The 15,709-nt window shown below is 34.5% G+C and overlaps 1 protein-coding gene across 1 annotated transcript in view; it reads left to right on the top strand.

Annotated features, from left to right (window-relative positions):
• The first annotated feature begins 5,091 nt into the window (after positions 1 to 5,091).
• LOC118767481 (receptor-type guanylate cyclase Gyc76C-like) overlaps positions 5,092 to 15,709 on the top strand; it is an 80,215-nt gene continuing 69,597 nt past the window's right edge. The window contains exons 1-3 of the mRNA XM_036512105.1: positions 5,092 to 5,152; positions 6,542 to 6,717; positions 15,335 to 15,470. Coding sequence (XP_036367998.1) covers positions 5,092 to 5,152; positions 6,542 to 6,717; positions 15,335 to 15,470 — 373 coding nt within the window. The remainder of the gene's footprint in view (positions 5,153 to 6,541; positions 6,718 to 15,334; positions 15,471 to 15,709) is intronic.

Genomic DNA, 15,709 nt, shown 5'->3' with positions numbered 1-15,709 from the left:
TGATTGTCTGACGCTGACGGGCAGCAATGGCGTGCTTATTTGCGCCATATAATCATATTAGAGTTACCTCTCTTGGCAAATATTGCATTATTCGTGTGCTCTAACACAACTTCCGCATTTAAGTAGCGAATATATGTGTATGTATGTATGTATATATATATGCGTGTTTGTATGTATGTATGTATGTATGTATGTATGTATGTATGTATGTATGTATGTATGTATGTATGTATGTATGTATCTATGTATGTATCTATGTATGTGTGTATGTATGTATCTATGTATGTATCTATGTATGTATGTGTGTATGTATGTATGTATGTATCTATGTATGTTTGTATGTATGTATGTATGTATGTTTGTTTGTATGTATCTATGTATGTATGTATGTATGTTTGTATGTATGTATCTATGTATGTATGTATGTATGTATGTATGTATGTACGTATGTATGTATGTATGTATGTATGTATGTATGTATGTATGTATGTATGTATCTATGTATGTTTGTATGTATGTATGCATGTATGTATGAATGCATGCATGCATGTATGTATGTATGTATGTATGTATGTATGTATGTATGTATGTATGTATGTATGTATGTATGTATGTATGTATCTATGTATGTATCTATGTATGTATCTATGTATGTCTGTATGGATGTATGTATGTGTGTGTCTGTGTATATGCGCATAAAGAAATATGTATTCATGCGATCGCACACATGTGCCTATATAATTAGCAGGAGTGACACAAAAGTTAGTCAAGGGCAGAAGGTTTCATCAATAATTTAAGTTCTGTTGATTAAAAACACAAATATATATTCATGTATTGTTTTCTATTTATCCTATCGGTTCTAGCAGATCAGTGCATGTATGTATATATACATATACAAGCACACATACACACATACATATATATATATATATATATACATACACACACACATATATATACACACACATATATATATATATATATTGTATCGATTTATACAGGTGTGTGTGAGTCTGTGTTATATATAGATGTATATATATATATATTATATGCATATATATATATATATAATAGAGATAGATAGATAGATAGATAGATAGATAGATAGATAGATAGATAGATAGATAGATAGATAGATAGATAGATAGATAGATAGATAGATAGATAGATAGATAGATAGATAGATTAGAGAGAACTAAACGAAAGCTAATTTCAGCAATTATGTGTCAAGGAATATTGTGTTTAATACATATGCAGTGAACAATAATTTGACAGCGCCTTCGATTTCAGTTTCATTATCTATATAATCGATAAATGCTGACAGACAGGGAAGATAGTCATATCAGTCAGACAATCATATCGGTTGTGAGTAATTACAAAACTATACGAAGCTGATGGCTCTTGGTCTTATATCTGTTGGCATTATAGATCTTGGTACTTTACTAGGTGACAGTCATGTCCGGATATATAGACGAAAATGACAAATTCATGTTCATTCAGCGAAGAATATTAACCATATTTTCATCTATTCTGATTTCATATCTATCCTTTACTTCATAAGCTAAGTTTCATTCGCTTCACATAAATCTCGTGTAGAAACTTCTACGGTTGGTAATTACAATGCGTAACAATTTTATTTTATATTTATTTCTATCTCTGGTCTGTAAATTTTATTTGGTATTTGCTTCTATCTTGAAATCAAAGGAAATGGCTACTATTTCTTTCAAACTTTGCTTTGTGACCTGGACATCAACGTTTTGAAACTGACCATTTTTCCATTACATTTCACACAGATTCAGCACCGAGTGACTGAAGCAGATATATCGTTATAGTAAATATTCTGGTCAATGCCACAGATTGGTTGACCTTAACTACTTGAGCGTGTCCCTTAGTGGCAGACGGTATGTGCAGATGATGAGCAGGAGTGGCGGGGGAGCATCATAGCCATGCGCTAAAAGGGATTCTTTGGGGTTTGAATAAGTATAACAAAAGCAAAACTTTGAAAGAAACAGTCAACCAAGGACAAAAATAGTGTTACACAGTGTTATGGTAAACTGATCAAAAATTACCATTTAGCTAATAGGTCCATATAGATGCTATTCAATACATTATTGTTGGTGTGTTGTTAGAAGTTTGCTTCCTAACCACATGGTTCCGGTTTCAGTCCCACTGTGTGCTACCCTCGGCAATACATATATACATCGGTATTATATACATATAAACTGGTATTAAGTTATCTGTCATTTCCTTCTGCGATCTACGCAAAGGAATCAGCCTAAATTTTTATTCTCTGCTCGATTTTAACCATGCTTGTTTTTAATCTCTCTCTCTCTCTCCCTCTCTCTCTCTCTCTCCCTCTCCCTCTCTCTCTGACATCGGAGGTCATTTGAATTCTATCTCTAGCAAAGCTGATTTTCTTTCAGTACCATCATATGTTTTAAACTTGCCTGCATGGCTGACGCTTTGAATAGCCACTAATACTATAGTTTATTATTATATATTTTGTATATATAATATATAATATTATGTATATATATATATATATATATTTTATATTGGATATATATATACATATATGTATGTATATATGTATAAATATTATATATATATATATATATATATATACATATGTGTATGTATATATGAAAATATGTATATATATATATATATATATATATTATATACATATGTGTATGTATATATTATAAATATGTATATTATATATATATAATATATACATATGTGTATGTATATGTATAATTGTATATATATATATATATATATATCATATGTGTATGTATATATGTATATATGTATAGTCTATATATATATATATATACATATGTGTATGTATAATGTATAAATATGTATATTATATATATATATATACATATGTGTATGTATATGTTAATATTGTATATATATATGTATATATATATATATAATATATACATATGTGTATCATATAAATATGTATATATATATATATACACATGTGTATGTATATATGTATAAATATGTATATATATATATATATATATACTATGTGTATTATATATGTTATAATATGTATATATATATATATATAATATCTACATATGTGTATGTATATATGTATAAATATGTATATATATATATCGATACATATGTGTATGTATCATGTTAAATATGTATTATATATATATATATATATATATAACATATGTGTATGTATATATGTATAAATGTATATATATATATATATACAATTGTATGTATATATGTATAAATAGTATATATAATATATAATATATATATATACATATGTGTATGTATATTGTATAAATATGTTTAATATATATATATATATATATACATACAATATATATACATATATGTATGTATGTATGTATGTCTATGTGTGTGTGGTGTGTGTATGTATCTATATTCAAACGGTGTCACATTTGTTGATGTGAAAACATTTATGCAAACTGTATCTTCTCTAATCGATTTTCCAAAGATGTCTTGTTCTTATTGAGTGTTTTCGTGGATGATTCAGTCTCTTTCTTACCAAAATATGAACAAAACGATCGAAAAAGAAATATTAGTTTCAAACTCATTCGAATGCATAATTGTTCTGAATAATAGCAGTTCAAAATTGCTCGAAGATTCTCGAGGGAATAAAAAATAATTATTTGCTTCCGAAATTTTCATGTCAAACATGTAAATATGTTGTATTTTACGGACCAAATATAAATAGAGAAGAAGAGGTTCACAGAGAAACAAAGGAATGTATTAGTGTGTGTGCTTGTGCGCATGTGTTAAAATTCAAGAAAGTAATGAATGCACCAAACACAAAAACTCACCTAAGGAATGGTAAGGATGACTTAGTGAAGAGGAGAAGAAATGAAATGAAATATCTAAAATTTGCTATGCCTAATATTAAACTGCAATTAATGAACTTAAAAAGAGAGATATGAATCGCCTCCATCGGCAGCAAATTTTATGCAAACATGGATAGTACTCATAGTCCATGGCGAATTGCATATAACCGATATTTTTATAGCCTGTTCAATCATGGTTTGTATTTCAATAAACAAATTTCCTTTATTTATTTGTATTTGGTTTCTGGCATTGTCTTCATATTAATAAAGTGAAAAGAATATTCTAAATATTTACTGAGTGGGACTTGTCTAGTTTTGGGATTTCGCACTTGCTGTCGATGAACTGTTAATCTCATTCTTAAAGTGAGTTCAGATTGTACAACGTGGTATGCGCTGCATCCATTTAATTTGGTGGCTTATATTAAAGAACAGATTTTTCACACTATAAATTTGTCTTCATTTAAATTCATATGATGTATCACAAATAAGGTCGGTACAAGTTATGAAAGTATAGCAGCCTTGCAGTTTAACTGTTGGAGTTAAATTTGTAGTTGTACGTTCGTGCCGGTAAATATGTTTTAGGGATTTGTGATGTCTTTTACATCTGATTATTTGCATAATTCAAGCGTCTTTTCACTCTTGGATCTTGGCTGAATTATGATATATTCTAAAGGATAATGCTGAATATTTTTGTTTCTTGGTTTGTGTGTTATAATAGCATTTTGGATGTATCAAAACTGTTTTCGGCCTTTCGTATTTCTTCAATGCATATTGCTTTAGCACGATGTGTCCCATATTCTGTAAGAGTTGACGGGTTTTTTTCTTTCAAGTATTGCCTATTTTATTCCAGATGTTCTTTTTTCTTTGTTTCTTATTCATTTTCGGATCAGAGACAATTGTTTGAGTTCTTCTAGCTAGGTTGTTTTGGTATGTCTTGGAAGATACAGTTTAGAGTCCGCTGGTTTGTAATGGATGTCGGTTTCTATGTTCGTGTCATTCTTTATGATCAAAATGTCTTGGAAGGGCAGTTGAATTTGGTTGTAAGTGAATACTGTTATTGAAAGTAGTGAGTAGGGATTTCAAATCATTGAATTCATAGAGATTGTATGTCCACAGAATGAGGTAGTCATCTAAGTATCGCTTTCAATTTTACACCAGAAAGTTTTGTAAAGTTTTGATACCGCACGTCGTGTTGGCTTGTTAATATAGCTGGACTTCTAGATATACCATGAATATATTGGTATATGTTGGGGCAGCTATTGTACCCATCACAATCCCAGTTATTTTTGGTATGTATTTTCCTCGAAAATGTAATTGTTTCCATGGATGAATTTTAATCTCTGCCTCATCAGGGAATCTTCCTAGCCCAAAAGCTATTGCCTCCAGTTCGTATTCGTGTGGAATGGTAGTATAAAGATGCACCGTATCAAAAGGATCCATAGTGGTATCCATGTTACCGTTTGGTGGGAGATGGTGTAATATGTTTTGATAATCCCTTATGAAACTGGGTATATATTTCAGGAAAGGTTTTAACAACAGTATGTCAATGAAGTTGCCAAGTCTGTGTTTTACGGGCTAGGCCTGTCACAACCGGCTTTCATTTGTTATCCTTCAGAAATGGTATATTTATATAGACTGGGGCTGATTCTTTGCAGGCAGCGTTGTTTCTTTTTGCGGATTTGGAAAAGTCCATAAAAGAAACTGGTTTTGGCTATAGAATTTGTTAGATAATCAATTTCTGTATTAGTTAAACCATTTCCGTGAGAGTGTTAAATTCAGACATTGTTTTTGTTTATGGAAAACTGTTTACGCTTTTGTAGTGATTTGCAAATGAAAGTGGAGTGAATGCGGCATTTTGGTATTGTTCCACATTCACAATCGCTACAACACTTGAATTACCAGCTTCTTGTATAATAATGTTACGATCACTTTTCAGGTCATATATTGTTTTCTAGTATGTTCAACTAGAGTAGGGTTTCAGTTTAGGAAGTGAAAGTTCATTCTATGAGAAAGCGGATATGCATTCACAACATTCATTCAGTTTTGTTTTTCGCTTTTGCCGAGTTGCTTTTGTGTTGATCAATGGATTATTTACTGTTTACAGTATGGAACAGTTCTCTTAATCTAAATTTTCTGCAGACGTCTTTGAGGTAATCTCGTATTCCATTGAGATTCCTGTGGTGTCGCGGTAAATTTTAAACCTTTACAAATGATTTGAATTTCTTTTGAGAGTTTTAAGTCGAGCAAATAGACCCCGGAACTTCTTCTCTGTAACCGATAAGTGACGGGGATATAGACACACAAGCATCGGTTGTCAAGCAATACTAGGGGACAAGCACAGACACACAAACATACACACACACAACCATATATACATACATATATACGACGGTCTTCTTTGAGTTTCCGTCTACCAAATTCACTCACAAAGCTTTCGTCGGCCCGAGGCTATAGTAGAAGACATTTGCCCAAGATGCCACGCAGAGGGACTGAACCTGGAACCATGTGGTTGGTAAGCAAGCTACTTACCACACAGCCACTCCTGCACTCTGTGGAGTTCCGGTTAGAAAAATAGTAAAAGAATATTGCAACAATTCAAAAGTTAAAATGTTTTTTAAAATCTTTTTCCTGTGTTTTGTTATTGCCTTATTTTTTGTTTTCGCTTTTTTCTACTTCAGAGGCAATGGATAATCCAACAGACAATTTAAACTGTGGTGCAGCCGCACGATCCTTATTGGTGATGGCACCGCAACCCCCGTCTAACCGCAATTACAGGCATTTCGAGAAAATGGTCAACGAATACAACGAGAAGGCGCCCTTTAACTTTCCTGACCCTTTCGCTGCCGGAAAAAAGGTTGGTAACATTTTGTTATTCGTTTATCTGTTTCAGTCATTTGACTGCGGCCATGCTGGAGCAACGCCTTCATTCGAGCAAATCGATCCCCCCCTCCCTCCAGGACTTATTATTTGTAAGCCTAGTACTTATTCTATCGGTCTCTTTTCCCGAACCACTAGATTGCGGGGCGTGAATACACAAACATCGGTTGTCAAGCGATGGCGGGGGTACAAACAGACACACACACACTCACACACACACACACACACACACACACATATATATATATATATACGACGGGCTTCTTTCAGTTTCCGTCTACCAAATCCACTCACAAGGCTTTGGTCGGCCCAAGGCTATAGTAGAAGACACTCGCCGAAGATGCCACGCAGTGGGACTGAACCTGGAACTATGTGGTTGTTAAGCAAGCTACTCTATTCCATTTACTTTGCCATCAAGACATTACATAGTAGTAGTAGCTGCGAGCTGGACAATAATATTAATGAGGTGAATGATGAACGAAATGGTATTAATGAGGGAAGGCAGAAGACGCCCGCCGATCTCTGCTTCTCTAAAACATTGTTCTTTTACACACATACAATTTGAGGTAATAAACCTCTGACTTGCATTTGGACTCAAGATCCTTACAATGAGGCACTAAGCCTTTACCAAAAATAACACCATGTCCTGGAAAATGAGATACTAGGCTTCTTACATTTTCTCTTATGGGCCATTTGCCCTTTCGGTATGAGTCCCTCATAAGGCGGCGAGCTGGCAGAAACGTTAGCGCACCGGGCGAAATGCTTAGCGGATTTCGTCTGTCGCAACGTTGTTAGTTCAAATTCCGCCGAGGTCGACTTTGCCTTTCATCCTTTCGGGGTCGATAAATTAAGTACCAGTTACGCACTGGGGTCGGTGTAATCGACTTAATACCTATGTCTGTCCTTGTTCGTCCCCTCTATGCTTAGCCCCTTGTGGGTAATAAAGAAATAGGTATGAGTCACTCAGCCTCTTAATTTTGCAATTTTCCTCCCTGCCAGCACCCGACCAAGCTCAAAGCGTCACTCAAGCACTTCGATAGTGTCAGGTCAGGGTGCCTTAAACGGAAGCTTGTGGCGGTGCGTCTCTCAAGAATCACCGGATACCTACAGCTGGCCATTTTAAGAAATCTGGAAACACCACATTCTTGGCTGATTGGGTTCACAGGGTCAAAATCGCTTTTGACCCCACCCAATCAGCCGCATTGACATTGAGGAGCTTGGCTCCGCTGCCATCCAGACACCGGCGGATAGTGTCTTCTATCCACTCGGGTTGTATCTCGGATGGCAAACCGTAGACCTAAGCCCTCGTCAACTTCTTCTCACAATACGTGGGAAGAAACAATATCTCTTCGCCCTCAAAGGGACTTACAAAATTGCGAGCCCCTTCAGGGGTGTCATCACAGTTTAATGTTAGTGAATTATTTTCTTTTTGGTTTTGAACTGCGTCTAGAGGGTTCTTACTCTACATCCATGCCTTCACCTATAAAAGTTATAAAACAATGTCCATCGGAAATGGCTTAACGTTAAAAGTTATTGGGCTATTTATCGGGGGTAGGGGGTTAATTGAGGTGAGGCTCGTAGTTTATATCAGGCCACCATCACTGAACTATTTACATAATAAAATTACTGGAATCTCCCTGGTTAAGTTAACCATGTTTTATTTCAATGTCTTGTGATAGAAGCCATTTGTCTTTGGAAAATTCTACAGAACCATCAAGAATAGTCTACTGTTTGATCCTGTATAAGTAAGAATCATTAGATTAAGATTAAGATTAATGGCCTTGATGAACTAATTCGTGCTGAATTTTGCATGGGTCTTACCCTTTGGGAATTTCCTAATTTACCATTCCTGTATTTCTTTCTCTGCTGTCAGTTTTGTTCATCAATTATGGCAGTCTTTTATTACTGTAGTAGTTCATTCTATGCAGGGAAACGTAATATATTGCCATTCAGTGATATGTATTCTTCCATACGTTAGTAGTAGTAGTAGTAGTACAGTAGTAGTAGTAGTAGTAGTAGCAGCAGCAGCAGCAGCAGTAGTAGTAGTAGTAGTAGTAGTAGTAGTTGTAATATAATAATATTAATAATAATAATAATAAGAATATTAATAATAATATTAATAATAATAATAATAATAATAATAATAAAATATTATAATAATAATAATAATAATAATAATAATAATAATAATAATAATAATAATAATAATAATAACAGTAAAGGTCGTGCCAATAATAATTGGTGCGTCGGGAACAGTAAGTAAAGATATAGACAAATTGCTGCAGGGGATTGGAACAGAGTGTTCAGTACAAAAAGTTCGTCCCTACAAAAAGTTCGTCTCTTCGGTACAGCAAGGATTATCAGGAGGCTGCTAAGCACTTGAACACTGCTGAAAGCTTGTGGATAGTAACCTCTAACCTCATAAATCCTACAAGGAATAATACCAAACCTGAGCCAAACCAAAATAATAATAATAATAATAATAATAATAATAATAATAATAATAATAATAATAATAATAATAAAATGCCCTGATGCAGTATCAGGCAGTGGCTCTCATGGCTTCTGATCTTAACTGATTGGAAGTGTTATCATGTACATTGTTTTGTCTTGGTATAAAAGATGGACTACAGCAAATATTCTGCTTAATACCACAGATTTGCTTGTCAGTTGTTTGAGCATGTCCCTTAGTGAGCTGACGATATGTGCATCTCTGATCACGAGCAGAAGTAGTGGGGGAGCATCATAGCCATGTGTTGAGAGGGATTCTTTGGGGTTTGAATAATTCACCTCTGGATTCTTTGGGGTTTGAATAATTCACCTCTGGAAACATGGGTGGTTCTTTCAACATCCTTAAACAACCCTTATTCAGGGACCTTTTGAGCGTGATGGGCTACTCGACCTGAAGAAAATTCTAACTGGGCCCCACCTGCAAGGTCATGTGCTGTTTATCTTGATATGAGATCACCATGTCGCGCACATATGGTTGTGATGCATGTGCCTGGTGTACCTTTATCAGACGGGTAGTCATGATGGGTATATTGGGCTTCGTATATTTTACCCCAGTGTCACTTTGATGGCATGCACTGCTCTCTCACTCAATAATAATAATAATAATAATAATAATAATAATAATAATAATAATAATAATAATAATAATGATGATGATGATGATGATGATGATGATGATGATGATGATGATGATGATGATGATGATAATAATACTTTCCACTATAGGTTGTGGGTTTTCTAGAACGTTGGTCAATATCGACATTTTTTTCAGCCATCTTGGAAAAGGCTCATACATTTTCTGCAAGTATGCAGAAAGGTCACTGAGAGGGTATCGCCATGGCAACTTCCTCTGTGATGCTGAATGCGACGATCACATGTTACACACGTTTCTTCCAAGCACTACTATAAACAGGGAAAGTGAATTAGAACCTTAAAATTAAGTGCGCATGCACAGCGGAGTTACAGGTCAATATTTACCAAGCGGCTTTACGCTAAGCGTTTTAGTTTCGTTATTATGGCAACAGTTCGGATACTTATTGATCAAACCTCGTATATATAGTGTGTGTACATAAGTATATATATAGAAATATATATATATATATATATATATATAATATATATATTATATATATATATATATATTATACATATATATATATATGTGTATGTATGTATATATATATATATATATGTACCTACATACATACATATATATATATATATATATATTACTCTTTACTCTTTACATGTTTCAGTCATTTGACTGCAGCCATGCTGGAGCACCGCCTTTAGTCGAGCAAATCGACCCCGGGACTTATTCTTTGTAAGCTCAGTACTTATTCTATCGGTCTCTTTTGCCGAACCGCTAAGTGACGGGGACGTAAACACACCAGCATCGGTTGTCAAGCAATGCTAGGGGGACAAACAAAGACACACAAACGCACACACACACACATATTATATATATATACATATATACGACAGGCTTCTTTCAGTTTCCGTCTACCAAATCCACTCACAAGGCATTGGTCGGCCCGGGGCTATAGCAGAAGACACTTGCCCCAGATGCCACGCAGTGGGACTGAACCTGGAACCATGTGGTTGGTTAGCAAGCTACTTACCACACAGCCACTCCTGCGCCTATGTTAATATATATATATATATATATATCGCTTTTGTATGTAACAGATATTTCACTTCCAGAGAGATACAAGTGCCGTTAAACCTCAATTTCCTACACCGTCCCTTTCTTTCATTAAACTGTATTTTCTCAGCGGGATAAGTTGAACGAAACAATATACCTGTGAAATAAATCAATTAAGCACGTTCAATACATAATCGATCTATAAATTTCAGTGATTCAATTTGTAACGCTAATAACTCTTTAACACTGGCAAACTTTTAGTATCAAATGAAATAGGAGTTAGAGGAAATAATGTCCTCCATCCTTATACATACGCACAGTGCATACACACACACACAATCTTGCATGTGTGTGCGTGTGTTTGTATATTTTATATATATACTAGCAGCATAGCCCGGCGTTGCCCGGGTATGTAAGAGCCCCTAGTAGGCAACGACTAATCCCAATCTAGTCCTTTCCCTCTAGGGAACGAAGGCGCATGTGTAGGTTGCAATGTCTTCTCTTCACTCGAATACTTCTGTGTATACGATGTACCTAGCTGTCCCTTTGGGTGATAAAATGGTCGAGTTGTGTCCCCTAGACAGAAAATGTGTTGCATATAAAAAGCTTAGATTCTCGAGCCAATGTCGAATTTATCGATTTTTTTCAGAACTGGGGGAACTTTTCAAAATTTTCACTACGTTAGTTTTGAATTATGACATTGGGCTATGTGTGTGTCAAGTTTCATGAGAATCGGTTGAAAGCCGTCGTCAGGGTGAGAGTACAACCTGACAGACACAAAGACACACAGACAGACAAACTGCCGTTTATATATAGAGAGATATGGGTGTTTGCGCCCCACCACACACCACTTGACAACAGGTGGTGGCATGTTTACTTTCCTGTCAGTTAAATCTACGCTGTAACCACAACAATACTGGGGTCGATAAATAATATCAATATTAATCAAGGGTCTGTCCCAGAATGTTCACACGCCAATGGCTATCCACTTCTGGAAGAAGTTGACAATACCAGTTATGTACTGGAGTCGACTCTTCTTTTCCTCTGTTACTTTTTCCTCAATGCTGTTGAGAGAAGTAGTCGACAATACCAGTTATGTACTGGGGTCGACTCCTCTTTTCCTCTGTCATTTTTTCCTCAATTCTGTTGTGAGAAATAGTCAGGATTTGAACTCAGAATCGCGAAATAGAGGAATCACCATACGTAAGAATAGCGCTTCTTTAACTACTCATGTCTGTATGTCTCTCCTTTACGTCATCTTCTCTCACGTGTATATATTTATATTGATATATATATATATACGCTCATATTTCCACGTATATATTTATACAAAGCAAGACGGCAACCTGCATCTAGGCATAGTAAACCCCATGCTCGTAGCATGTTTAAAGCAATATATCACAATTATTTGGTTTGCAGGTAATTCATATTGCGTTGAGACGAAAATGTATGAGACGACTGCGGTTTAAACATTAAAAGCAACATCTATCACTGTTAATATTAATGTTTTTACCTTTCCCACCTGTAAGCAGATGTTCCCCAAATCTTCTTGTGATTAAATTAATACAATCTCATACCGAGGAAGGAAAATGTTTATACCTGCACACAAGCACATATACATAATACACACACACATATAACACATAAATTTTATATATATATATGTGTGTGTATGTATATTGTTACTTTTATATACATATTTATATTTATTGCGTATATTTACTTTACCATGTATATATATATATGTATATATATATATATATATGTATATATGTATATATATAAATATAATCTATATATATTATATATATATATATATATATATATATAATATATATATATATATATATATGTAGGTCCCGGGTTGATTCGGGGTTAACCACAGTAAATAAGGTACTCAATACATAGCAGAGTAAAATTAATTTATTATATAGAAGGCTTCTACAGGACTAGAACTGTTTCATTCAAGAGAAATCTTCAGGAAGCGCTTCCTGAAGATTTCTCCTGAATGAAACATTTCTAGTCCTGTAGAAGCTCCTTCTATATAATAATATATATATTATATATATATATATATATATATATATATATATTTGTCCAAAATCATGCAGTAGGAGGGAGTACGAAAAAAGAGTAGTAAAAGTGAAGGGAGGGGAGAGAAAAAGTAACTCGGTGAAGGAAAAGTAGTGAGAGTAATAGCCATGACTGAGACGGAGTGAGAGAAAATAATTGCAATGAGGGAGAGGAAGTGGCAAAGAGAGCGTTGTGTTTCTTCTACTGTATGTTGTGTTTTTATACGTCACAACATATGAATGAGAAAGGAAGGGGTGATAGTTGAATAAGGAAGGGAGAGGTAAAAAGAAAAGTCAAACAGCGTTTCACATCTGTGTGAGTATATGTGTGCATGTGCGTGCGTGTACAAGGGAAGCATGTGAACGTTTGTACATGTGAGCTAGCATCCTTTGGGTAATAAACGATGACAACCACTAGATAACATTGACAAGTGTATTAATTTTGATGTACCACCCATATTCTATCTGTTGGGTTACAAATAATTTTTACAATCAAACACACCCACACAAACATATACTTATACAAACTCAATAGCGAAAATAATTGTTGCCTGAGTGTATCAAGGATATGAAACGACTGCAGTTGAAAGGTATATTATAAGTTTCTTTATTGGCCACACAGGGCTGCACACAGATGGGACAAGTTACAAGGTAGAGCTTTTCTTTTGGGGGATGAAAAAAACAAAAAACAAAAGAAACAAAAAAGGGGTGGCGTATGTTTTCGATCAAGAGGGATCGTAAAAGGGAAGAAAAGAACAAAAAAAGAAAGAAAATAAAAAAGAAAAAAGAAAAAAAAAGAAAAAGAAAAGGAAAAGGAACAAAAGAAAAGAGAAATGAAAAAAGAAGAAAAAAGGGGAAAAAAAGGGGAAGAGGAAAAAAACGATCAATAGGGATCGTAGTGCACATCTTAATTTAACAGTTTATACGGGTCCTTTATTTATAAGAATGTTTTGCCCAGTGTTCTTTTAGTAGCTTTACATGAACTAACCAGCTTCCTTTCAGTAATTCACGGTGATCGATGTCACATCTCAAAACACAACCACTAGATAACATTGACAAGTGTATTGATTTGATTTACCGTTCATATTCTATCTGTTGGGTTACAAATAATTATTACATTCGCACACATCTACACAAACATATACGCAGACAAACTCATCAGCGAAAATAATTTTTGCCTGAGTGTATGAAGAATATAAAACGACTGCAGTTGAAAAGTAATTAAAAATACACATTTAACAGTTCATACTTGTGCCTAATTTATTCATATTAAGAAGTTTATGAAATAAATTTTGAATAGGAAATTTTTACAATATCAACTATAAGTCACGAATTGCTTTTTCTGGCTTTAAGTCGTATGAGTTTAGGTTGGTTTCAGTAACGGAGAGCGCAAGGGAAGGGAAACATCGCTTCGCCAGTTCCTGTATTTAGTCACGGCCAGCTTTATGTGGCCTAAAGTCGTACAAGAAGGAAGGAAAACTTTAAAATTCTTTTAGTAGGAAACAAGCAGTCAATGGATGTTAATTGCGGATAGATTTTTTTTTTTCACAAAAAATTTGGTCATAAAAGAATTATTAAACTGAAAACTAATTTACATATAAAATACTACAATTAGCTGTCATTTTTGACGGTACGGGGTCAGATAATAATAATAATAATAATAATAATAATAATAATAATAATAATAATAATAATAATATAATAATAATAATAATAATAATGCCCTGATGCAGTACCAGGCAGTGGATCTCATGGCTTCTGATCTTAACTGATTGGAAGTGTTATCATGTACATTGTTTTGTTTTGGTATAAAAGATGGGCTACAGCAAATATTCTGCTCAATACCACAGATTTGCTTGTCAGTTGTTTGACCGTAATCAGCTGAGCATGTCATCATGGCTGATGATATGTGCATCTCTGATCACGAGCAGAAGTAGTGGGGGAGCATCATAGCCATGTGTTGAGAGGGATTCTTTGGGGTTTGAATAGTTCACCTCTGGAAACATGGGTGTTTCGTTCAACATCCTTAAACAACCCTTACTCAGGGACCTTTTGAGCAGGATGGGTTACTCGACCAGAAGAAAATTCTATGTGGGCCCCCCCCCCTGCAAGGTCATGTGCTGTTTATCTTAATATGAGATCACCATGTAGCGCACATATGGTTGTGATGCATGTGCCTGGTGTACCCTTATCAGTTGGGTAGTCATGATGGGTATATTGGGCTTCGTATATTTTACCCCAGTGTCACTTTGATGGCATGCACTGCTCTATCACTTAATAATAATAATAATAATAATAATAATAATAATAATAATAATAATAATAATGATAATAGCAAGGCACTTAATTTTATTCTTCTTTTGCAGGTACCCTTATTTGCTGCACATCTCTACGATGCCGTGTATTTATATGCAGAATGCATTCACAACATGTTGCTTGAGAACCTCAATATACGGAATGGTACCGACGTCATTAACAGAATTCGCAACAAACGCTTCCAAAGTAAGATTCCAGTTTTTTTTTTGTTTTTTTGTTCTGCCTACATGTTGATAAAACCCAGCCTAATCCCAAAAGGCCTATTAACTTTATTTTGTTCATCTTCCGCTGTTTTTATTTTCTTTTGTTCTCGCATTCATCAACATTACACCATCCGGAAACGGTGCACTTTCTTACATTCTGTCGCTGACATTAGCATAACAAACAAATGCTATTATGGAGATTCTGGCTTTCTTACTCAATGC

Source organism: Octopus sinensis, linkage group LG22, assembly GCF_006345805.1.
Source record: "Octopus sinensis linkage group LG22, ASM634580v1, whole genome shotgun sequence".
NCBI lineage: Eukaryota > Metazoa > Mollusca > Cephalopoda > Octopoda > Octopodidae > Octopus > Octopus sinensis.
This window is presented reverse-complemented; position numbering and strand designations above follow the sequence as displayed.